This window comes from Equus przewalskii, chromosome 5, assembly GCF_037783145.1.
Source record: "Equus przewalskii isolate Varuska chromosome 5, EquPr2, whole genome shotgun sequence".
NCBI lineage: Eukaryota > Metazoa > Chordata > Mammalia > Perissodactyla > Equidae > Equus > Equus przewalskii.
This window is the reverse complement of record NC_091835.1, coordinates 12,519,717-12,543,331: the sequence shown is the minus strand read 5'-3', so window position 1 is coordinate 12,543,331 and position 23,615 is coordinate 12,519,717. Positions and strand designations below refer to the sequence as shown.

Below are 23,615 nucleotides of genomic sequence, written 5' to 3'. Positions count from 1 at the left end.
ATATAAAATCTAATGATAGCTCATAACAGATGTTTAGAACAATTAACATATTTAAGGATTTTCCTCTGAACTTTTGACTTTAATGCTGGGAGGGAGAAGGGAGAGTAGCATCTCAGAATATTTATTTAATGTCACTGTCAAGTATAGGTACTCCACCATTTCTGATTTATTCTTTTAAACATTCCTTTCTATTTTTTAATCCAAATAATGTATGTACACAGTTTAAAAAATCAAATAGAGTTAGATAATGAAAAACAGCAACCCTTCTCCTTTTCCGAGTTCTTCTCCCAGAGGTAATTACTTTCAATAATTGCAGCCATTTCTTTTGTATTTACCTCTATATTTCTAAATAATGTCCTTATGCTGGTAGCTTTCCATTCATCCTTCTTGTCGTTATCTTCTAACTTCCTGTTATGGTTATTGAGCATTTACTGCTCTTCTGTTCACACACATCCTTCCTCTCCTCTCCTTCTCCCAAAATAGTTTTAAGAACTATTATTATAATTTCTTTTTTGCATCATTTCTTTTCTTTTCCTGGAGTTTGTAAATCTCTTTTTCCACTTTCCTGGTTTTCTATTTATCTATTGCTGTTTTTTCCCCAGTGTGCTAGCAGATCTTTCAAATGGCTATCAATATTTTTTCCAACTATACAAAGAAATGAAATGACCTATAAATTCTATTCCTCCCTCCCTCTTCTCCAGCCCCTTCCACTTCCATCTGGAATGGGTGCTTTCTTGGCCTGGTGTATGGCTGTCACTCTGGCCTGTCACCACCATATTGCTTTGGGTTCCCTGTGTTCTAGATAACCATTTCTAACTCTTGCATTTCTCCCCTCCTTTTGATGAGAGACATCTTCTAGGGTCTTCTTATAAAAGGTATACTGGATGCAAATTTCTTTTTTAAATTTTTTTGTATTTTTTTCTTTGCATGTGTGAATATGTCAAATGTCTCTTCAGCTCTTTCATTTGATTGATAATTTGGCTGGATGTAGACTTCTACTCTTCCAACAGCTAGCGTTGCAGGTGAGGAGGCCAATGCTATTTTCATTTCTGATCCTTTGAGTGTAAACTTTTTGTCCTCCTGGAATCTCTTAGGCTACTCTCTTTATCTTGAGTGTTCTGAAGTTTCATGCTAATGTGCCTTAAAAATTCTTTGTGCTGGGCGCTTGATGACCCTTTCTCATCTGAAATCTCATCTCATTAGGCCTGGGGAATTTTTTTGAATTAGTTCTTTGAGATTTTCTTCCTTTCCATGATCTCTGTTTTATCTTTCTGAATATTGATTTTCTGTATTGACCCCCTAATGGTTTTATCTTTTCCTCTAATTGTCCATCTGTTTTTTTGTTTTGTTCCAATTTCTTGGTGACTCCTTTAACTTTATTTTAGTTATCATACTTTGTAATTCTTGAGAGCTTTGTTTTCATTTTATTGATATAGGAACTCCGTCTTCTTTTAACTCATATTTGTGTGTGTGTGTGTGGGCGCACGTGCGCGTGTGACATTTTATTCTGTTCCATGCTTTCTTACTGTATCCAGTGGTTTATTTATTTATTTACTTTTTGCTTTTTGGTGAGGAGGTTTGGCCCTGAGCTAACATCTATTGCCAATCTTCTGCTTTTTTCCTCCCCAAATCCCCCAAACATGGTTGTATATCCTAGTTGTGGGTTATTCTAGTTCTTCTATGTGGGACACCACCACAGCATGGCTTGATGAGTGGTGTGTAGGTCCACGCCCAGGATCCGAACCAGCAAACCGCGGGCCACTGAAGCGGAGTGTGTGAACTTAACCACTCGGCCATGGGCCCGGCCCTGGTTTACTTTTTTAAAAATTTGTTCTTTTCAGTCTCTTTCTTTCGTGTTAGAGACTGTCCTAAAATGTCTGGTGATCCTGGGCCTCTGCTCATATTTGAAAGTGGGGTGCTCCCATGCTAATAGGCAGTTCTGAGGGCTTAGTCAGGTGGCTGGGAAGGCTTCATTGTTAGTGCCTAGAGGTCTTTTCTCTGCCATATAGTGTCTCCAGGGAAGAATCATTCAGTCTTCTGATGGAAGAGATGCGTTTTTTTTGGTGCAACAAAGCTGGTGATAGAGGCTCAGGATCACTTCCCTCTTAGATGAAGATATATGGGTTTGTAGGCTCCGAATTACGTTTAAGATCCAGGAGGGTTGCAAGTGTCTATAAATATTTCCTCTTAAGGGCATTGATTGTCTAAGTCCTCTGAGAGGCAATGTAAGTCTTAGGTATAAAAGAAGTATAGCATTGCCCAAATTTGAGCTTCCCAGATTCGGGAAGGCCTTGCCTCATGTGAATAGCATCAACAATTGCTGCTTGCTACCCATCACTGACTGTGGAGGCCAAAGGAAGCTGTCCTAAGAGATGTTCCAGCTACATGGCCTCCGTTAAATTTCTGTATCCTTGAATAAAGCAACTGGGACCTTACTGTGGGGTATGTGTGTGTGTGTGGGTGTGTGCACGTGTGTGCGTGTGTTTGTGCATGTGTGTGTTCTTTCTTAGCTGTAGTCCTTGGAAATGCTGCAGGTAGCCAATGCCTACTACTCTGTAGGTGGACCGTTAGCCAGTCTCCCTGTTTTCAGAACCGTGTTTATCTGCTGTCTTCTGGGGTTATGGCACCCCCAAGTGTCACTCTCAGGCATTCTCTGGGGACAGTTGGCTGGTTTCCTTTCAGAATCACCTCTTAAGTTATACCTTCCGCTACTTTGCTAAGTCACTTATCACTCTTCTCTCTCCTTCCATCTTCCACAGATTTGTTGAAATCTCTTCCTTGCTATCATCTCCTCTGACCTTCCCTTAGTCTTTAGGGTCCAACACAATTTTGAAAATTCTACTACTGTCATTTTAGTGGCGTTTTAGGGCGTAAAGGCCCGTGGTTAACTCACTGTGTTTACCTTGATATTTCTTTTGACTCTTTATCACAATTATAAGTTCTTCAAGGTAAAGAACCAGGTCTTGTATTTGTATGTTTTATAGTGCAAAGAGTAGGCACTCAGTAAATATGGGTTGAATGAATAAATGATCTGTGCTTGAAGGTCTCTCTGAAATATAGTTATTTTAGCTGCCGATGTGATTATTTCTTCTGATATTGTCTCAAGTTGATCTTGCAATGAGGGGAGAGTATTGACTGCCAGGTGGAGGGGTTTCAAATTGACACCCATGACTGAGTGAGGCATACCCCTCTGTTTCACTTGCTTATTTAATTTGTCGCATTAAGAAAAAGAAGTTTGTGTTCATTCCTGCTTCAGAGGGGGCATCTTACCCTGCCCTTTTTGAAGGTCAGCTCTCTGTTTACAAAGCCATAGTTTGATACGCCCAAAGGTCCACTCCAAATAGTTGGTTCCCACACTTAGGAAAAAATTATTTATATGTATTAGTATTCTTCCTGGGACCCAACATTCTCTAAGAGTTTAAATATGAACACTAACTAAAAAGCTGTTTTTCTGTTAACATTTCCTTACTGACTCGCCTCGTGTTGAAATATTTTTTCCTGATTTTTCATCTCGTTGTGGATGACCTCTTCACTAGGGTTAGTGTCTATGTCATTGTCCCCTCCATCTTCCTCCTCCTCCTCCTCCTCCTCCTTTTAGCCACACCCAATAGCAAGAAATGCATTTTACACCTCTACCCAGTAGAAGTCTGTGCAAATGGAACAGAAGCTTCTTGAAACACACACCCTCAATATATGTGATTGCTCTGATATGTTCTGTTCTGCTCTATTTCATTAAAAATATGCCAGCTGTGATCCACCAAATTTGTCACTTAACCCACTGGATTGCAGCCTGCTGTTGCGAAAACAATGCTCTCGTTAGTGTGAATAAAGCCTGAGCTACAGGTCTGTGCTTCCTCGCTCATTTACTTTCTTCATTTCCTTGGCAGAATTAAATAACATTGTTTTGAAATTAGAGAAAAATAACTACTAGGGCTCCTCCATCTTAACACGGCAACAATGATCATTTTTATATATTCCTTGTCTACCCTCTCTGTCCTCATTCTTACGTCACTGGCCTCATGGTCATAGGACCAGCAGACGGGCTGTGCACTCAGTTTGTCTGGTTACACAGTCCTACGGGGTCTCCTGATTGGTGGGCAGTCTCCTTCAGGTATTGTTTTATTTGTGAAAGAACTTTGACATTTACTTAGTATTTGGTCCTCAGATAGAATGCTGACTGATTTTTATTGAACTCATGAATACTCTTTTCATTAAGCATTTTTCTAATTATAAAATTATGCATATGAATTCTGGAAAATGCAAGCAAGTGCAAAGAAGAAAATAACATTTATAATTCCACTATTCAAAGGTAAATACTGTTATCAATTTAGTGTGTTTCCTTTGTATAATTTCTATGCAACTATAGTTTTACTTTGTCGCTATAATATTCCATGACTATTTTATAGTCTGTTTCATTTTAACTTAACCTTATACCATAAGCATTTTCACTTCACTGAAGTCATTTAACAAATACCACTTAAAAATTTCTCTTTTATTGGCAATTTAGGTAGTTTTTCCAGTTTTATTCATTTTTTGTGTGTTACTATAAAGAAGTACGGTAAACATCGAATGGCTAAATATTTCTCCTTAAGATAGATATTAAAAGTAGACTTACTGGGTCAAAAGGTATGGGCACCTTTGGACTCTTGACACTGACTGCTGAGTTACTTTTCTGAAAGGTTGGAATTCTAGAGAGGGCCATTGTTTTGTAAAGATGAGAGAGGTTTAGAGTTATTCAGCCTCTACATGTAAGAAGTCCTAGAAGAGAGGGGCAGAAATTGACAGTGTTGGAATGACAAAGCTACATTCCCAAAGAGATAGGTGAGGGTTGAAAGCCAAAGTAGAAGATGATGTGGTGTTTCCTGACATAGGAAGAAAATAAGTTGGCTGGGCGTGGGTATGACCAAGTTTGTGCATATGGGTGTACACATGTGGGAGGAGCGGGGGAAATCCAGCAGAATGCTTTTTATCCTCTTGGCTTTTATCTTCTTCTCAGAGTTAGGGAGTGAGGATGGAGATAGGGAGTATGAGGGGCATGGTAGAGACTTGGAATAACCCATGTGGGGAATGGAGGGGGGAGTTGCTTAGCAACCCTTTACATGAAGAGGGACATGGAAAGTTTCCAGGTTACACTGGAGATTGGGCACAGGTGGACCATCATACATTCAAGCTGATTCTAATGTGTAAAGTCCTCTGTGATTTTTCCCAGGGGTGCCTGATGCCTCAGTATAGAAGCAATGATGAGAGCGCATGGGCTGATTTGGGTTAGGAATTTGCGGGGTGGCTGTAGAGGCTGGAAAAAATGCTAGGGAGGTGAGGACCCTAGCAATAGGGTTGTTTAAGTGATGTATTGTGGGATCTGGGCCACCAGAGGAAGGGCTTGTCAGGTTGATGGTACTGGAGGAAAGGAACAAATTCTGTGTATTTTTATTTACAGCTCAGATCATGAAATATAAGCTAAAGAGGTGGTGTTCATGGTGTAACAGTGTTGGGGAGAGGAAGAGGTTCCTGGATACCTCTCTTCTTGGAAGCTGGTTATGGGTCCTCTACATGCTTCAGGTCAGGAGCAGGGAGATTTGCAAACATTAAGAACCAAAGCTGCTATTGGAAGCCCTCACTGTCTTCAACTAGAAGGCAGATGCTATCACTGATTCAGAGCCGTGGACAAAACAGATTGGTCCTAGTCTCCTTTTTGCTTCCTTCAAAGGCCTGGTTGTGCCTCCCTGGACATGCTTCAGAAATAGATGATTACGAAAACACCCAGACTGATTTGCATTATGGGTCAAAGTGAGAATTTGGGGTGGTGCCCAAGTAGGTCAAGGATTGTTCTAGTGGACACTCTGAAGACAAGGAACGCTTGGACTAATCTGACATGCTGGGTTTGAGGGATCCTCTGTGACAGAACCACACCCCTCAAAAGGGCTGCTGATGGAAGGGCCTCCTTCTGGGACAGGGATGGGAGACCTTGATGAAGCTAGTTGCCTGCCTGAGGCCGGAGCACTGGGCCAGATATAAGAAGTCACCCCTGCTCAACACCCTCCTTTGTATTTTATGGTTCTTTACGGAGGTGATGTTTCCCAGAACAGTATTACCAGTCAGTCTGTCCATCACGCCTTTCATCTCAGCAATATTACAGAAAGAGAATGACCGAGTGTTGTTTTCTGAAGTTAGATGAAGTTTGTTTAAGACGTCAGCTTGAATTTAACTTGGCTCTTTTTAAATATTGAAAAAACACTTCCGATTGCCTTTTTTCCTAGTCTCAAGCGAATGCTAATCAAAACTGTTATTTGATTAACCTCTTGAAACACTTTATGCAAATATGCCTTGAATGACTAAACTGATAAATTGGATAAAATTAATTGCTGGAGGTGATGAACTCTTGTGAATCATTACAATTCCTTCCGCTGGTTCTCAAGCCACACTCTTAACTCTGGAGACGTCACAGGCACCAGACACCACAACACGAGCTCTGGTTCCTGCTCAGAGCAGAACTTGAGAGGACCAAATCTTTCAGCACTGTCTTAGGCTATGCAGTTATGGGATAACCTAAAACCTATTTGTTGCTTCTTTTTAATTTGGAAAGCATTTTTCTGTTTTATACGGGCTTTATTGAAGTGTGTATTATGTTTCTGATCATCCTTTCTCTTTGAATTCGTTGTTGGAATGAAAAATTGCTCTTTGTTGATTGTTCCACACTGTTGATCCTTATTTAAGAAGGCAGGTCCTTGGTCTTGAGAGAAGGTTGCAACAGAGAAGGACTAGAAAGGAATCCACAATTAAACCAGCAATAGTTGCAGCCTCTCACTTTGGACATTGATCTGAGCACCCGAAATTAAAAGTAACATTTAACCTATGAAGAAATCCCAGAGGAATTGCAATGATAATTTTGAGAGCTCAAAAATAGAACCAATGAAGACACGAAACCAGGGTCATTTCTTCTGGAAGGAAAGGTCTCCGGCTAGACTTAAAGGCTGTCTTCAAACATGTGAAGTTAGTTCCTCCAAGGATAGTGAAACATTATCTGTTTATATACTCTGTGAATAAAATCAAGGAAAATTCGATTAAGTTATAGTAGAGGAGATTTAGATTAGATGGGAAGAAGAAAATTTTCTGACAGGAAATGCAAAGGGAACACCAAGAAAATGTCTGCATTTCATTTCTCTAGTAAAAAAATCTGACCATTCATTAGACATTGGATTGAATAGTCTTATCTACTGTGATGATCTCAAGCTGAGCTTTATTCTCAAGATCCTGAGGTTTTATGTTTCTATCACCATTTGATTTATACCTTTAGAATGTTACTTTTATGATTATCTGTTCTTGGAAGCAAAAATAGCTCTCAGTATGATTCTTAGAAAACAGTAAGTGTGTTCCATTATTGAATTATCTGTGCCTGTGCTGATAGTGAAATGGGTATTTAAGAAAATGCTGTGTTCTAAGCACATGTTTACAATTCCACACTGAGAGTGATTTTTCTTAAAGTTGCTAGATGAGCTGGGCTTTTAAACTTGCTTTCTCTTCACTTGCAATGTCTTGGACCTCAATTCCTTGTCATAACAGATGTTTCCTTTCGAAGACAGAGTATAGCTTATTAAGAACACTTTAAATTCTAGAGGCTGGGGGTAGAGAAAGCTCTGAAGAAAAGAGCCTGGTTTCTTTTGGCCCCAGATAGCGCCACCTAGTGAGTTTTTAGGACTCATGCTGTGACATTCAGAGCCAAACCTCAGTAAAAAGGGTTGAATATTCTATTTGTAAAGTCTTTTTAAAATTTAATTATTTGTTTCCCAGTATATATTGTTCCCTCCATGACACAATTAACCCCAACAATGAATTTTATTTTTCAAAAAACAAAACAAAAACCCAACAAAATCAATTATGATTCTAAATGTCAACTTCTCATGCTATGGACTGAGAAAACTTAATCTCTCATAAAAGAAAGGTCAGACCATCTGACAACTCGTGAAAAGCAAGGCTACCACTCCTCTAAGATGCCAAGGTAAACTTATGCATGTTACTATGTCTTCTACTCATTTAAAGCTTTTAAAATTCATTGAAATATGAACATTCATTTCAAATACACATTTTAAAACTTAATTGAAAAATAAAGTCAGATTGCTTCCCAGTGTAGCCAACATACTATCTAAATTGTTAAAAATCCATTGTGATGCCAAAGACAATTGTAACTTGAGATGGTTGATTCTAAAGCTCTCAGCCAAGTAATCCACAAAGTGGAGTAAAGAGCTCACATTTAAAACTTAGTTTGATCTTTGACAAAGGTGGCAAGAACACACAATGGGGAAAGGACAGTCATTTCAATAAATGTTGCTGGGAAGACTGGTTTCCACGTGCAGAAGAATTGGACCCTGATCTCACTCTATATGCGAAAACCAATTCAAAACGGATTTAAGACTTAAATGTAGGACCTAAAACTGTAAAACTACTGGAAGAAAACACAGGGAAAAAGCTTCTTGACATTGGTCTATGCAATGATATCTTGGATATGATCCCAAAAGTGTGGGCAGGAAAGCACAAATAGACAAATGGTATTGCATCGAACTGAAAAAATTCTGCACAGCAAAGGAAACAATCAACAGAGCAAAGAGACAACATATGGAATGGAAGAAAATATTTGCAAACTATAAATCTGTTAAACAGGTAATATCCAAAATATTCAAGGCACTCAAACAAATCAATAGCAAGAAAACAAATAACTTGATTTAAAAATGGGCAAAGGCTCTGAATTGACATTTCTCCAAAGAAGATATACAGATGGCCAACAGGTACATGAAAAGGTGTCCAGCATCACTAATCATCAGGGAAATGCAAATCAAAACCACAATGGGATATCACCTCACATCTGTTAGAATGCCTATTATCAAAAAGACAAAAGATAACAAGTGTTGGTGAGGATGTAGAGAAAAAGGAACCCTTGGACATTGTGGGTGGGAATGTAAATTGGTACAACCCTTATGGAAAACAGCATTGAGGGTCCTCAAAGAATTAAAATTAGAATGACCATATGATCCAGCAATCTCACTTCTGGGTATATTTCCAAAGGAAATGAAATCAGTATCTTGAAGAGATATCTGCACCCCTATGTTCATTGCAGCATTATTCACAATAGCCAATATATGGGATCAATCTAAGTGTTCATCAACAGAAGAATGGATAAAGAAAATGTGGTGTATATATATACACAATGTAATATTATTCAACCATAAAAAAGAAGGAAATCCTGTCATTTGCGATATCACGGATGAATCTGGGAGACATCATGCTAAATGAAATAAGCCAGGCACAGAAGGACAAATACTGCGTGATCTCACTTATATGTGAAATCTAAAAAAGCCAAACTCATAGAAGCAGAGAGTAGGATGGTCACGAGGAGCAGAGAGGTAGGGAAATGGGGGGATGTTGGTCAAAGGGTACAAAGTTGCAGTTATAAGATAGATAAGTCTAGAGATCTAATATGCAGCATCATGACAATGGTTAATAATACTGTATTGAGTACTGGAAATTTGCTAAGAGAGTATATTTCTGGTGTCATCACACACAAAAATGGTAATTGTGTGAGGAAATGATTATGTTAATTAGCTTAACTGCAGTAATCACTTCACTATGTATAGGTATATCAAATCATTGTGTTGGACACCTTAAACATATACAATTTTTATTTTAAAAAGAATATGATCCCTTTCTCACTGTCTCATTCTTTCCCCTTGCTTCATCCTCATCTTCTTCCCTTACTTCTCTCCTTTATTTCTCTATTATCATTCTGTTTCTATACGATATGGAAGTGGCATGTAATTTTTTTAACGTAAATTCTTCCCATGTTTTAAACTTTTTTTGGCTTATGAAGGAAGAATTTGAGTTTTCTCGAAAGAGTTTTATACTTCCTTGATCTATTTTTCTCCCAATAATGAATATAAAAGGAATTAAAGAACTTATCTTTCCCCTATAATATAAATAAGCTATGTTTACTATGTACACATTTCTTTGTTCTCTGATGGGTTAAATGTAATTTGTCAAATGAGATAGTTTTCAGGCTGGTATTATTTCATCTGTTCAGAATTATAATCCTTTGTAAACCCTGCCATTGAATTTCAGTGTCTACAGAGAGTGATTTGGTTGACCAAATTCTGCTTTTGCTGTCCTTTATTTGTTCTAGATACATTTCATATTGCTCTTCAGTCGACAAGGGAAATTACGGCTGCAGAAATGGTACACTACTCTCCCTGACAAAGAAAGGAAAAAGATCACCCGGGAAATTGTACAGATCATTCTCTCTCGTGGCCAGAGGACAAGCAGTTTTATTGACTGGAAGGAGCTAAAACTTGTTTATAAAAGGTGTGAGTAACTTTATGAGAACTGGGTTTCTCATTATTGCTTTGGTTGTTGAATCCTGAATATTTTAGATTGCAACACCAATTCCATCATTTACTGAAAGCTTGGAAGGCTGGAACCCAAATATTTGTAGCAATAGACTAACTGGAAAAGAACCATCATTTGCTGAAAGGTCTTCCACGTGCCAGGATGGATCCTAGGTACTTAGTCTACGTGTTGCTGATGCACACACGCATTCAAGAAATGTCTTATGAGTACCTATTAAATTCCCAGCACTGTTGGCTTCAGTAGTGAACAAGACCCAGAACATTCCTGCTCTCATGGAGCTTACTCATTGGTTAAGTAAACAAAACATTTTCAGTGAGTAACAAATGCTCGAAAAAAATGCAGGCTAATGTGATAGAGAGATAGGGAGCTCTTATTATAGCTGTTATTACTCATATTTGCCGATGAGCAAACTGAAGCTGCAGGGGGTTTAAGTAATTAGTCCCCCATCAGAGTAACTGCGTGGTAATTAGCAGAGCCAGGATTCAAATCCAGATCTTTCTGGCTTTAAAGCCTATGTATTGTCTCTTTACTGCACTAACTTGCCATGGCAGGACAATACTGGAAAGGAACCTCATTTTCTAGATGAGGAAATGGAGGCCCCAAGAGGTAAAGTAATTTTGCCAATAAAGGCCCAGATAATTGATGCCCAAGCCAACACCAGAACACAGCTGACCTGACCCTCCATCCAATGTCCTACGGCAACCTCTAGAAGAAAAATGCACATTAGAAAGGCTCTTGTAAGGAGTGTTTATAAAAGCTGAAGGAGAAATGTGGAGGTAACCTCTGCAGACTACATTTGATGGATTAAATTACCGGGAAGTGCCTGGGAAAAGCTCCTTCTGTTGAGTCTAAAGTCAAAACCTTCAGTACTAGCATCCTGAGAGATGTCAGCGAGGGCCCTTTATAATAAGCGTCCCAGGGATGGAGAGGCAAAGTCCCGGAAAGTACTTGCCAACAAGAAATTTCTCACTACTCCCAGCGGGCTGGTTTCTGAAACTTTGGGTTCATTTGTCTTTTAAACCATTGTATAAAAAATAGGCTTCAGCAGTTCTCTCAATGGATATTTACAGGTACTGGGTACACAACTGTGAACCAGGCAGACTCAGTACCGGCCTATGGGAAGCCACCGATCTAGTGGAGGAGAGACAGGCTGTGAAATGGCAACAAAGAGCACTAGATGCTATGGTGGGGGAGGCCCAGGGCTGCATGGAAGGGACATCCAATCCTCTCAGAGAGGATAGAGATTTCCTGGTGGAAATGACATCCAAGCTCAGAGCTACAGGAGAAATGGGAGTTAGCCACACGAATGAGGATAGGGAAGGGTATGTTAGGCAGAAGAAACACACAGGGGAGGGGAGGACTTGACAAAGCTGAGGATGGGAGACGTGTCCAGAATGACCACAGTACAGTCTGAAGTGAGAAGGTGGGCACCAGGGAGCCCAGAGACCCCTGGTCAACAGTTTGGAGCTTAGAAAAGACAGTTTGAAAGCTGGGGAGGGGAAGAGTCAAAGGACCCTGTCCCCTGATCATAGCTCTTCAAGGCAAGTTTTCTTTAGACCTGTCACGTAATTAACAGAAATATTCCAATCACCACCATATTGTTCTATATTCTATTTTACGTTTTGAGAGGACTTGGATGTGATGAGTAAAGATTTCATTCTTGGACTTGGACGGGGAGCCTCTCTGGAGGGGAGGAGGTAACTTTGCATATTCATTGGGGAGAAACTTCACGTTGTTTAATGTGTCCTTGTGCTTTACTTTATTTTTTTCTTTTCAAGGTATGCTAGTTTATATTTTTGCTGTGCAGTAGAAAATCAGGACAATGAGCTCTTGACACTTGAGATTGTGCATCGTTATGTGGAGTTGCTGGACAAATACTTTGGAAATGTAAGTGTTGTGCTGGTCTATTAGAATTAGTCTGTCTCCATCTCACCTCTTCGCTTCTCTTTCATCACATTCCTTTTCTCTCTCAAGTCTAAGATATGAATTACATTCGTGCCAAGGATCAGCATACAAGGTGTTTCCAAATGAAAGATCCAAAACTTTCAGGAGGCACATGATGTCTCTATCTTCAGACCACAACCACACTAGAGACCCTCTTTCAATATACCAGAATTTAATTGTGAAGGATTCCTTGATATTTTGTCCCTTCTTCATTGGCTTTGTCATCTCTCTTCTGTTTTGACTTTTTAATCCCCTCTCTCACTTCTTTTACTAAGCTACAAATATTTTTTAATATTATTTCTACTTAAGAAAAAAACACCAAACAAATAAACAACCAAAACCAAAATCTTCCTTCTTCCCATTGCTATTCCATCTCCATGCATTTACTGCCAAGTAATAGACTACATGGTATCCCCAATCCTCAGAACTCATTCACTCCACAGAAGTTTACAGCTTGGCTTCCATCTTTACTGCTCCAAGGAAATTGTAAAGTTACCACTGGCCCCTTGCTAATGGTTGACAATAGTGATGCTGCTCAAATCTTCACCTCCCTTAGACACTTTGCAACACTGGATCCTTGCGCTTCACAACTCTTCTTTAAATTCGCTCCTTGTTTTTCCATGACACTGAGTCCTGCTGATTCTGGTCTTTGGTTTCTGGAAGACCCCTCCTTGGTTCCTTCACCTGAGCTCCCTTCCTCTGCTGCCCTCTAAATGCCTCAGGCTCTTCCGACTCCCCTTGTGTGTCTATTTGACTTTCTCTCTTGGAAATCCATTTCCAGATGACTCTTCGTCACTTTCTTGATGACGATCTTCACTGGGCTTCTCACAGTCGTCTCAGGATAATGTGACAAGAGCCAAACTCATCATCTTCTGAAAACCTGTTCTGTCTTGTGTTTGAATTTATTGTGTCCCAGGATCCTTCACTGCAAAAGGGCGCTGTTTCTTTCTTCTTTCCCCACCTTTTGCTAAAATCTGCCCCTGTCTATTCAAATTGGACTAAAATTCATCTTACTCCACTCACATGAGTGTAGGTTTACTTGGGATGCAGTTTTGCTTTACTTTTAAACCTCGTCTCTGGCCCTTTTTGCCCCTGGGCCTCATCTCTGCTGCCCTTCCCTGGCCTCTTAGGTACCATATTCCTTACAAAGCACAGATCCAGGGAGACATTCCTTCTTGGTCACTTTCCATTGCCTGTAATGAATAAAATTCAAGCTTCTTAGCCTGGCTTCTAAGCTTTCTAAATATCGATCCCAGAACCACTTCTCCAACCTTCTGGCTTTTTTCTCTTTACATCCCTCATATATCCAGTGCTCCCGTGACACAGAACAGCCTTGGCTTATCCTTAACTTGTACAGGATTTGCTTGACCATCACATTGCTAGTCGCTCTCAAGATCATGACCTGGGACCCCTTGTTTGTTTTTTCATCACTCGTAACCAGCCCTGGGCCAGATTTAGCAAAAGTCCGAGAAACGTTTCACAGTTTCACAGAATCCAGTTCACAGTCTCAAGAAATAAATGGTTGGATTTGGAAAATGTTTTCTTCTCAGTAATACTCTCTTCCCGGTTCCCTCATTCACTGAAGATTTTTATTCAGTGTTGTTGGGAGAATTTGCCTTCAGGAGAGTTTTCTGTGTTTAATTTAATGGAATGAGCTGCATTTGCAGTACTGGATGGGGTTTTATGAGATTTGTTACAACACTTTTCACAACGATGAGTATTTGAAAGGTTTCTGAAAGAATTTTCCTGCCCACTCTCTCTCCCTCTCTTTTATTCCTTTTTTTCCTTTGTAAATGATGTTTTAGACCTAAAATGTTGCTTTAGGGATTTCAGTTGTTGGTCTGTATATAGAAGTTGTAAGACAGCCAGGCCATTTTTCGTTTGCTTTCTCCTGGCTCACCAAGTTTATTTTCATTTTTTTAAAGAGATATTTGTAAATATATACTGGCATGTGTTCCAACTTGAGATTATTTAATTTTATGCTTTCTGTTATTCAAATGAATGCTGACATTTGGGTACTTTTGAAATAAACTGCAGACTTTGCCTTTTGCAAAGCCCAGAAGGAGCGTTCCTGAGGCCCAGCTTTCCCATAACCTGCCTTTTCGCCCTCAATTCTGCACTCTGATTCGACCTCTTGTGTTTTCCTAGATTTATCCAACTGTGACAGTGTGAATTGGGGTTGAATTTCGATCTCAATCTTATCTGACCAAATTTCAGAACATGTTGCTTTCTCAAAAGAATTTGAATCACCTTCACTAATGCTAAGCCCAGATAAAGTGTAAGGAGAATCAGAATGAATTCCTATTTCTCTAACATTAATTTTTCATCCTATTTTGGCATACCTTTAGAAGCTCTGTCTTTGTCATGAACCAAAATTTAATTCACTAAAAAATTCAATGAATCTTTCATTAAGCTAAGAGCAGCTAAGAGCAATTCAAGGCTATATGCCCAGTGGTGTTCAGTTCTTATTAATTAACAGTGATGAGCAAAGCTTATACTACTGATTCTCATTGACATCATCTCAGGAATAATATATTTCTCTTTGGCTTTCTTTTCCTCTTGTGTTAATACTGATGGTTTCCTTATAATTATCCAAGAGAAAACTTTGTGTTGAGTTTCTCTTATAACACTGGAAAATATTGCCTTCCTATGACAGATAAGTCAAAATCTCTGGCTGCTAAGTTATGTATTTTTTTGAGTACCATTCAATTCCAAAGAGATTTATAAGGATTAAATGGTTAATCTTTCCATCTTTAGTAAGTAGCGTTAACCCCAATTTATAGAGGCTCAGAGGAAACGCCTCAGTCTCACAGTAGATAAGGGTCTTTTTGAGGATTGGACACCAGCTGTATTTTCCCATTACAGACCGTCATGTGAGTTTTTACTGACGGACTTGGAGGGTGTGGGTGTAGCTGTCTCAGAGAGGTTTAATCTTGATGGAGGGACTTTTCTTGTAAGAGGAGGAGCTCTTGAGTCCTGCTGGATCCTGGTGTCAGCCTGCTCACTGACCAGACCCATGCTTTGGCCCATCCTACATCTCTATTTTCAGATACGAATAATGACACTCAAAAAGGTTAATAGGAAGATTTACTTTGCTAATCTCAGAGGGCTCTTGTGATGGTCCAAGAGATAGTATAATTAACAATACTGTATAAACTGTCAATTGCTATGGAGTTGTACCTCACATTATCATTATTATTTTATATATAGTTTTATACATTTACTGTCTATAACTTGAAACTTTTTGTATTTACTTTAGAACAGAATTCAGTAAGGGGAGGTCCCTCTTAGGCTCTATCCACATGGATTTAGTTATTGAAATGCCAGAAATAATCTCACTATGTCACATATTCTGCCTTAAGAGAAGACCCTCTGGCCAAATTACTGTAAAGCACAAAGCTAGGAGATCAAAGATCAAGTTAAATGATCACTGTTCCTGCCTTTTATAAGCTTTCTTCTAGAATATAGATACATGAGAAAATGAGAAAAAACAATTAGGTAAGGGGCTCATGTGTTTATTAACATGGAAGCCATTGTTTTTGCATAATTCGATGGAGTGCAGTCATTTGAACAACAAGGGCATATTTCTCATGTGCCTGGATAGCTTCCTTAAGGTGGAATTAGAAATATTTGAGTAATTTGGCTTTAGCTGAAGAAACCTGCCTTTGGTCCAAGGTTCTTCTGAGATGTTTTCTCTTCTTACTCTCAGATACTATAACCCCTTGGGGTCAGTCTCGAAGAATAACCATAGAGTAGCGTTTGGAGTATATGAAATAGTTGCTCATTGGTAACATTCTCTGTGATGCCAATAACACTTGTGCATCCATTTCGCTTATGATCTGGAGGTAGTAGCTGTATATCCACACTGGGTATGTGTGTGTTTTGTGTGTATCTGACTTTGCATACCACCTTACCTTATCTGCATCCCTTGAAACTAGATGCAATAAACTGATTGCCCCGTGGCTGCTGGCGAGCCCTGCAGGCTTGGGGATGGGTTGTTGCTCTGAGAGCGGGTATGTGAAGTTCCTAGAGAACTTGCATTAGTATCTGTCAGGTTCACTTTGCAGGATGCTGATTGCTGTTTTCTGCTAATGAGGCTCCTGTCTGTCTTGGATTCCTGGTCTACACCTGCCTGGAACTCTGAGGTTCCTCAGCTCTTATAACTCCTGACTTCCTGCCTCTTCTGACCTCTGGTAACTGCTTACTTCTTCTACCTTCTTACATGTGAATGGATGTCTGATCTACTGTGCTTTGTTTTTGTGTATTTATATTGTTTAACACTTATAAATAATGTATATTTTTTACATATCCTTCTAGACATATACAGTTTTTTAATGGAATTGCGTTATGCATATTATTCTGCAACTTTTTCCCCCCTTTACAAGTCTGTCTTGGAGCTGATTCCGTGTCTGTCCATGGAAATCTACCTCATTGTTTCCAACATAGAATTCCCATGGTATACCATACCATACCAGGTAGGGGTATACCATACTTTGTTTAAACAATTCCTTTATGGATGGATTTTGGGTTGTTTCCAATTTTTATTATAAGTAATGCTGCCATAATCTTTATTGTTCATATATATTATTGTGCACTAGTTTGAGTATAGCATAGAAATAAATTCCTTGTGGGATTATTGGGTCAAAGGATTTGTACATTTGAAATTGACAGATACTACCATTTGACCCTTCGAAATGGCCTATGAAATTTACAGATTCCACCAACAGTGAATGTGAATACCTGTTTATCCATACTCTCACCAGCAATGGATATTATCTCTTTTTCTTCATTTCAGTTTTTATTAAAAAATTTTCTTTTAAATGAAGTTATTCATTGCTAGGGGACTACAGCTATCTTCATGTGTTTGCAGTGTTTTCAGGAAATGCAGCCCTGACAGCAGTGGGTCGCCTGCAGAACACAGCCTCTGAAGCCCCCAAGCCTGGACTGAGGGGATCAGAACTAAACAGAGGTTCCTTCTCAGGGTGGAAGTTTCTTTGAAGAGGCTCCACTGGCCCATGGAGTGCCTCCAGGACACAGTGGACATTATCTCTTAATTGCCGGATGAACATTAATTTAATTTGCATTTCCCTAATTACTAGTGAGGCTGGACATCTTATTAGACGTGTATGGCCTTTTCCGTTTCTTGCCTTGTCTACGAATTGCTTCTCGACAACCCTTATAGTCATGCCTTGCTTACCAATGGGGATATGCTCTGAGAAATGTGTCATTAGGTGATTTCGTCGTTGTGCAAACATGGTGGAGTGTACTTACACAAACCTAGATGCTATAGCCTACTACACACCTAGAATATGTACTAGTAGATGGTGCTAATCTTATGGCACCACCATCATATATGCAGTCCGTCCTTGACTGAGATGTTGTGCAGTGCATGACTGTATTTGTTTTTTCTATTGATGTTTATCTTAGGGATTTGCAAGAATTCTTTCTGTATCATGGATACTATCCTTTCCTCCCTGTTATATATGTTGCACATATTGTCCCCACTCTGGTGTTGTACTGTTCACCTTGTTTATAGTGCTTGGCCCACACTGTACTCTCATGTCTCCACCTTTTTGCCTGGGGAGCCCAGCTCCACTGTCATTCCAATTCCTGAAATGAGAGTGTTCTAGAAGTAAGAGAAAGGGTTCATAAGCTGAGAACATGTCCTTTTATGATGCCATCCTCTCTCTGATGGTTGTTCTCAAGAGGGAGCCCTAAAGGTCTGGGCAAGTCCTGGGTTATAGTATCATGTCCCAGTGAATAGACTCTTTTATTTTAAATTGGTCGTATATATATGCATGTATGTGTGTATATGCAGACATATATATATATACACTTATACACACACATATATAGAGAGAGAGAGACAGAGAGAGGCTCTTGAGGGAGGGGGAGATAGATATAGATATGCACACTTGTTGATTGGATGCTGTTTTCTAATGAACGAAGAGACTGTGACCTTTGCAGATGAGTTCAGTAAGTTTTTCTGAGCTGGCCATTTATTCTCGTGCTATTCTAGTGGTATTGTATTCATTTATTCTTATGCTTCTAGATTCAATTGGATCTGTCAACATAAACCATTTTCCTTGTGGAGTCTGCAAATTTATTGACCTAAATCCTGAATATGTGGAGCAATTTGCAAAAATATTGACATCCATTTTATGTAAAGTTGTAGCATTCAATAGGATCGGAGAATTGTTGATCTGGGAAGTTGTGAATCCCCAGCATAATAGAAAGAAGGCCTTCATGGTGGCTGACTCGTTCATTTACCCTGCAAACATTTATATTGCATCCTGCTATGTGCCAGATAGCAGGGATATAAAGATGACTAAGACAAGGTCTGTGCCTGAGCTCGCAGTACACAGTGGGGAGGGATAAGTCAGTATATTCTAGTGCACACAGGCATGTACTGGTGCAAATACTGAATGGGAGAAGGGAGGATTGGGGGAAACACTGTGCCCCTGACTTTTGAATTTGGCCTTGAAAAATGAGCTTGATTTTGCCAGCAGAATAAAGGAAAGGACATTTGGGGAACATTCCAGGAATGGCTGGAATGTGCAGAGGGCAAAGGCATGAAAGAACATGGTGTGTTTGTGGAATGTGTGGCTGTAGCGTGCCGTCAGGGCTGGCACAGGGAGCTGGAGAGCAGGGCCCAGGCTGGGTTGTACAGATTCCTATATGCCTTGCTGAGGAATGAAAACTTTGTCCTGAACGTCGGACCTTACACAGGAGAGGAACAAGTCAGCATTTTAGCAGAGCGTTAGTGGTCGTTGGCCTTGAGTGGACACAGACACCACCTAGAGGGTCATTGCGGTGGCCTCAGTGAGATGTTGCAGGCCTGAGCAGCAGCAGTGAAGATGAAGTGGGGAAGGGTTAGGGGTTTATTTACACGATGGAGTCCACAGGAATTGGTGGCCAGATTGAGAGGGTGAGACCAAGGGAGGGAGCGGACTGAGGGGGAGGGGGAAAATAAGTTGAACTGCAGAAGGAATTCGACCTAACCACTAGATGGAGGTTGCAGCCATTACACAGAGGTTGCAGCTACTAGGCTAAATAGGGAGCAGAGGGAAAAGAATATACTTGACTTCCGTTTGGGACATGGTGACTTGGACTGAGGAATATCCAGGCAGAGATGTCTGCTTAGTAGGTGAAAATATTGGACTAGTGCTCCAGAGAGAGATGAAGGCTAGGCATCTAGATATGTTAAGCCACCTGCAAGCTAGATACAGCTGTGGAGAGCCAAGGGGATTGTCTAGGAGAGTATGTGCATTTCAAAGTGGAAAGGCTTTCTGGAGAAACACCAATATTTAAGAAGATGGATCGCGAGAACGTCAGCAGTGTGTGGCAGAGATGTTTGGCTGATGGAGATGTCCCACATGCTCCGTAAATACTTCTCAAATGAGTGCAAGGTGGAGGGAGATCTCATCCAAGGGGTCTGAGAAGGAATCTCAAGAGATGGAGGAGAATAATAGGTATTGAATGGTGTTGCCAAAGGCACGGAGCAAGGGAGAGGAGATTTTCCAGAAAGAGATTGGTGAAGGGTTATCCAGTGCTGCTGCACCGTCAACATGGGGACAACTGAAGTGGTTCAATTAGCAGACCCTCAAGAGGGTAGGGAAGGGAAAGTTAAGTGTCAGGGAGCTGAGGAATGAGTGGGAAGGAAAACAGCAGGGATCGTGCCTAAGTGGCTGCTATCTGGTTGAAGAAGTGGAAATGAGCCTTATTTGGATTATAGGGGGTGGTCTTGCCACTTTCTGAACTTCAGCAACAAAATCTATAAGACTCTGCTGTGGTCCCTGATGGTGATGGGGGTTCTCGACGTGTGGTCCCCAGACCAGCATCATTAGCCTTGCCTGGGAGCCCGATAGAAGTTCACACTTTCAGACGTTACGCAGACCCCCTGGATCAGAAACTCCAGTGGGGGAATCCAGCAGTGGGTGTTGCAATGAGCCTTCTGGGTGATTCTGATCCTCTGAAGTTTGAGAACCACTGGCTTATGACATGATTTTGAGAAAAATTAGCACAATGGAGCTAATTTGCCTCTGAAGAGTGAGCTTCTGAGGGTCCTAAAGCTAGGAGCCAAGACTGACGGAGCAGAGAGCAGGAGAAAGGAAGGCCTGGCCTCGTGGCTGAAAGGCAGCAGGGGCTCAGCGTTCATCGGTGCAGTGGAGGGATGAGCTGAACTGCCACTTCCCGCTACCGAGTCTCGAATTTCTGGTTGCAACAAAAACAATATTATTTAAGGACATGCTCTGCTGTGATAGAATGTGGCTTTACTTTTATTAAATGCCTGGAATTCCCTCATTCTATTTTTCTGTCCTTAAAATACCATCTGATATTTTTGTCTTGGGTACGCCACATGGGTGTAACTGTTGAAAAGCTGGACACATGCTTCCTCTGATAATACTGCAGGTTCATGAGGATATTTGTGGGTTTTTTTGTCCTACCAGGTCTGCGAGCTGGATATTATCTTTAATTTTGAAAAGGCTTATTTTATCCTGGATGAGTTTATCATCGGTGGAGAAGTTCAGGAAACGTCCAAGAAATCTGCTGTCAAAGCCATTGAAGATTCTGATATGTTACAGGAGGTCAGTATACACTTTCTCATGCCATGGGAAAAGATGTTGCTGGTGGTAATTATATATTAGACGACACTTATTGAGTACTGACTGTGTCCCAGGTACAATTTCTAAGCAACTTAACGTATCTTAACTTACTTAATTGTCACAATCAGTCTAAGAAGTAGGTAGTATTTTTGCCCTCTTTTTTAAAGATGAGTAGACTGACATACAGAGAAGTTAAGCGATGTGCTCAACGTCACACAGCTAGTAAGTGCAGAATAGAGCTTTGAGCCCAGATAATTGGGCTCCAGAGTCTTCGCTCTTCATGTTAGGCTGAGTTTTTTAGCGAGGACACCTCACTGGCAAAAAGGTATTGAAAGCTCGCTGCTATTCTTTTCAAGAATCATTTTATGAGAGGTATAAAAAGACTTTCATTAAAATATCTGTGCTACCCTGGGTGAGGAGACTAGCAGTCCATCGTTACTTCATTAGAGCTTTATTACTGACGATGGCATTTATCATTTTAATTAAAATTTCTTACACCTCCTGGGGAGGCTGTGTGTGTGCTCCTATTTGCACAAATAAATTGGGAATACCGGTGGCTTGCTTGCCAAGGTATAAATGGGCCCCGAAGCATCCATTCGGTCATGCTCCTGACTCCGTGATAGTTATGAAAGATACAGTGGGACTTTTAGAAGCAGCCAAGATTGGCATCGCACCTCATAAAGGAAAACCATTGGCCCCTCAGTCCTCCTAACGACACTGAGAAAGAGCCCCTCACCCCACTGACCTTTGCCCTCCATGGACACTGTAAGAAAGAGCCCCTCACCCCACTGACCTTTGCCCTCCCAAATGAGGGCAGCTCAAGTGTGCATCTGAGGGCCGGGGCTCCATCCCAGCACCATCAACTCTTCCCACAGCATCACTGAGGCTTTCCATCTTCTTATTTTTATAGCAGCAAGTCAAGAGATTCCAGAGCTTTATAAAGTGTCTTTTAAAAATTGGCATTGAAGCCATTCTTCTTGCTGTTTGGAAATAAGCGACTAAGTTAATAAAACAGCCTTAGGCATGATTTCCCAGCAACGATGTTGGCACGTCTTTGAACTGAGGCCTTGCTGCTGCCCATCTAAGGAGCCAGTCCTCAGGTGAACCGACGCTGAGGAGACGTCTGTTTGGGTGGAAACATCAGCCTCCATGGGCGCCTGTTAGGAGGCTGGTGTATTTCTTACTAGACATTCTCACCTCAGAAAATGCATTTAATCTTTCTGATGTTTACTTGGTTCTCTCCAGATGCCACAGGAAGGGGATTTTCAAGGTAGTTGAGAAATCAGTGGTCTGGAAATTCCACAGAACAACCTTTCTTTAAATATGCCAGGAGGTTATTTATAATTCTATCCTCAGGGCCCTTACTGTGGAATCTCCTTATAGGAGAAAGAGACTTTTAATGGGGTCTTTGGCACCTCAGCCATTAAAGCTCCTTGAATTGGGGCCAAGACACACCTGCATTATTTTGAATTCTCCCCCTGCCCCTGCCAGGAGGGAATAGAGTTTTAAAGAGCTTGCAGTGTATCTATGCTTCCAGTTCCATTTAAATCTGGGAAGCAGGTATTTCAAGAGAAAGCCCTTTCACAATTAAATACTAATTGCTCATGTCCTTGACGATTGACTGGAGGGTCTTGATGGGTAGGTCTCGGGGGACCCTCCCTTTAGCCCCCGTGTCCCCATAGTGAGCAGGCAGTGTCATGACTGCCATCTAAACCTTTCTTGTTGAATTACAGCACCTGCCATGTAGAGACAGTGTTATCAGTGGTCTCCTGGGCTCTGGTACTTCAGCTGAATCAATGAACAATTGGGGAGCTGGTTCAAAAATTGACTTTGTGTGTTTGGTTGGCTCCGTATATCCGGTCAGGGAAGTGTAGAATGAATAGGTGGAAGTAATGTAATGGCATAAAGAAAGAAAATTACTGCTTTCTTTTTTTTTAATGTCCTTTGGACCCAAACATGTATTTGTGGGGTTATTAAAGGTTAAGGGAGGCCTTTGTAACATTGCTTTCACTTTTAGCACCACTGAAAACTGGTACTTTCCCCTGACCCCTACCTAATAAAAGTTTCTTAGAATAAAAAGGCTGTCCCCATATATTTAGTTAGAAGATACATAGTCTCAAATCTCAAAATGTTCAAAGCTTATTCTGAGTGTACTAAGGCTAGACATTGATACTATGGAAATAAAGGAACAGTTTAATCGGTTGGGGATGACTTGAGGAGGTACCTTATCTTGTGGGTAACAACTAAGACCTGTGGACAGTGGTGCAAAGTGATTAGAAGGAAAAAGAAACTCTTCAAGGAGAAGATAGTGATCGTTAACTGCAGGGATTGCAATTCCTGGGATCACCAGTGGGGGCGACAAACAGAAGATGTTTTGACCAGAGAATTATAAAGCAAGTTAAGAAGGGAGGGTCAAATGGCACCTCATTAGCTCAAGCAATAGGTATAGGTGTAGATTCATGAGAAGAAGCTAGGTGCACCCCAACACTGTCACCCATAAAGCATAAACATAACAGCTAAGTCAAACCATCATGCAGTAAAAAGTCGTAGCATGTACAAGTGCTGAATGCACAAGAAACACTGCAGTACAAGATGGATAACAGGAGAGATCCCAAGATGCAGGTTCTAGTCCTCTTGTGAAAGGCTGGGGCAGAGCTCTTTAAGGTTGTACCA

The 23,615-nt window shown here is 40.6% G+C and overlaps 1 protein-coding gene across 1 annotated transcript in view; it reads left to right on the top strand.

The window, feature by feature from the left end:
- The window catches only part of AP1S3 (adaptor related protein complex 1 subunit sigma 3), a 70,969-nt gene that overhangs the window by 39,169 nt on the left and 8,185 nt on the right, over positions 1-23,615 (top strand). Inside the window, exons 2-4 of the mRNA XM_008519110.2 lie at positions 10,169-10,347; positions 12,171-12,279; positions 20,787-20,924. Coding sequence (XP_008517332.2) covers positions 10,169-10,347; positions 12,171-12,279; positions 20,787-20,924 — 426 coding nt within the window. The remainder of the gene's footprint in view (positions 1-10,168; positions 10,348-12,170; positions 12,280-20,786; positions 20,925-23,615) is intronic.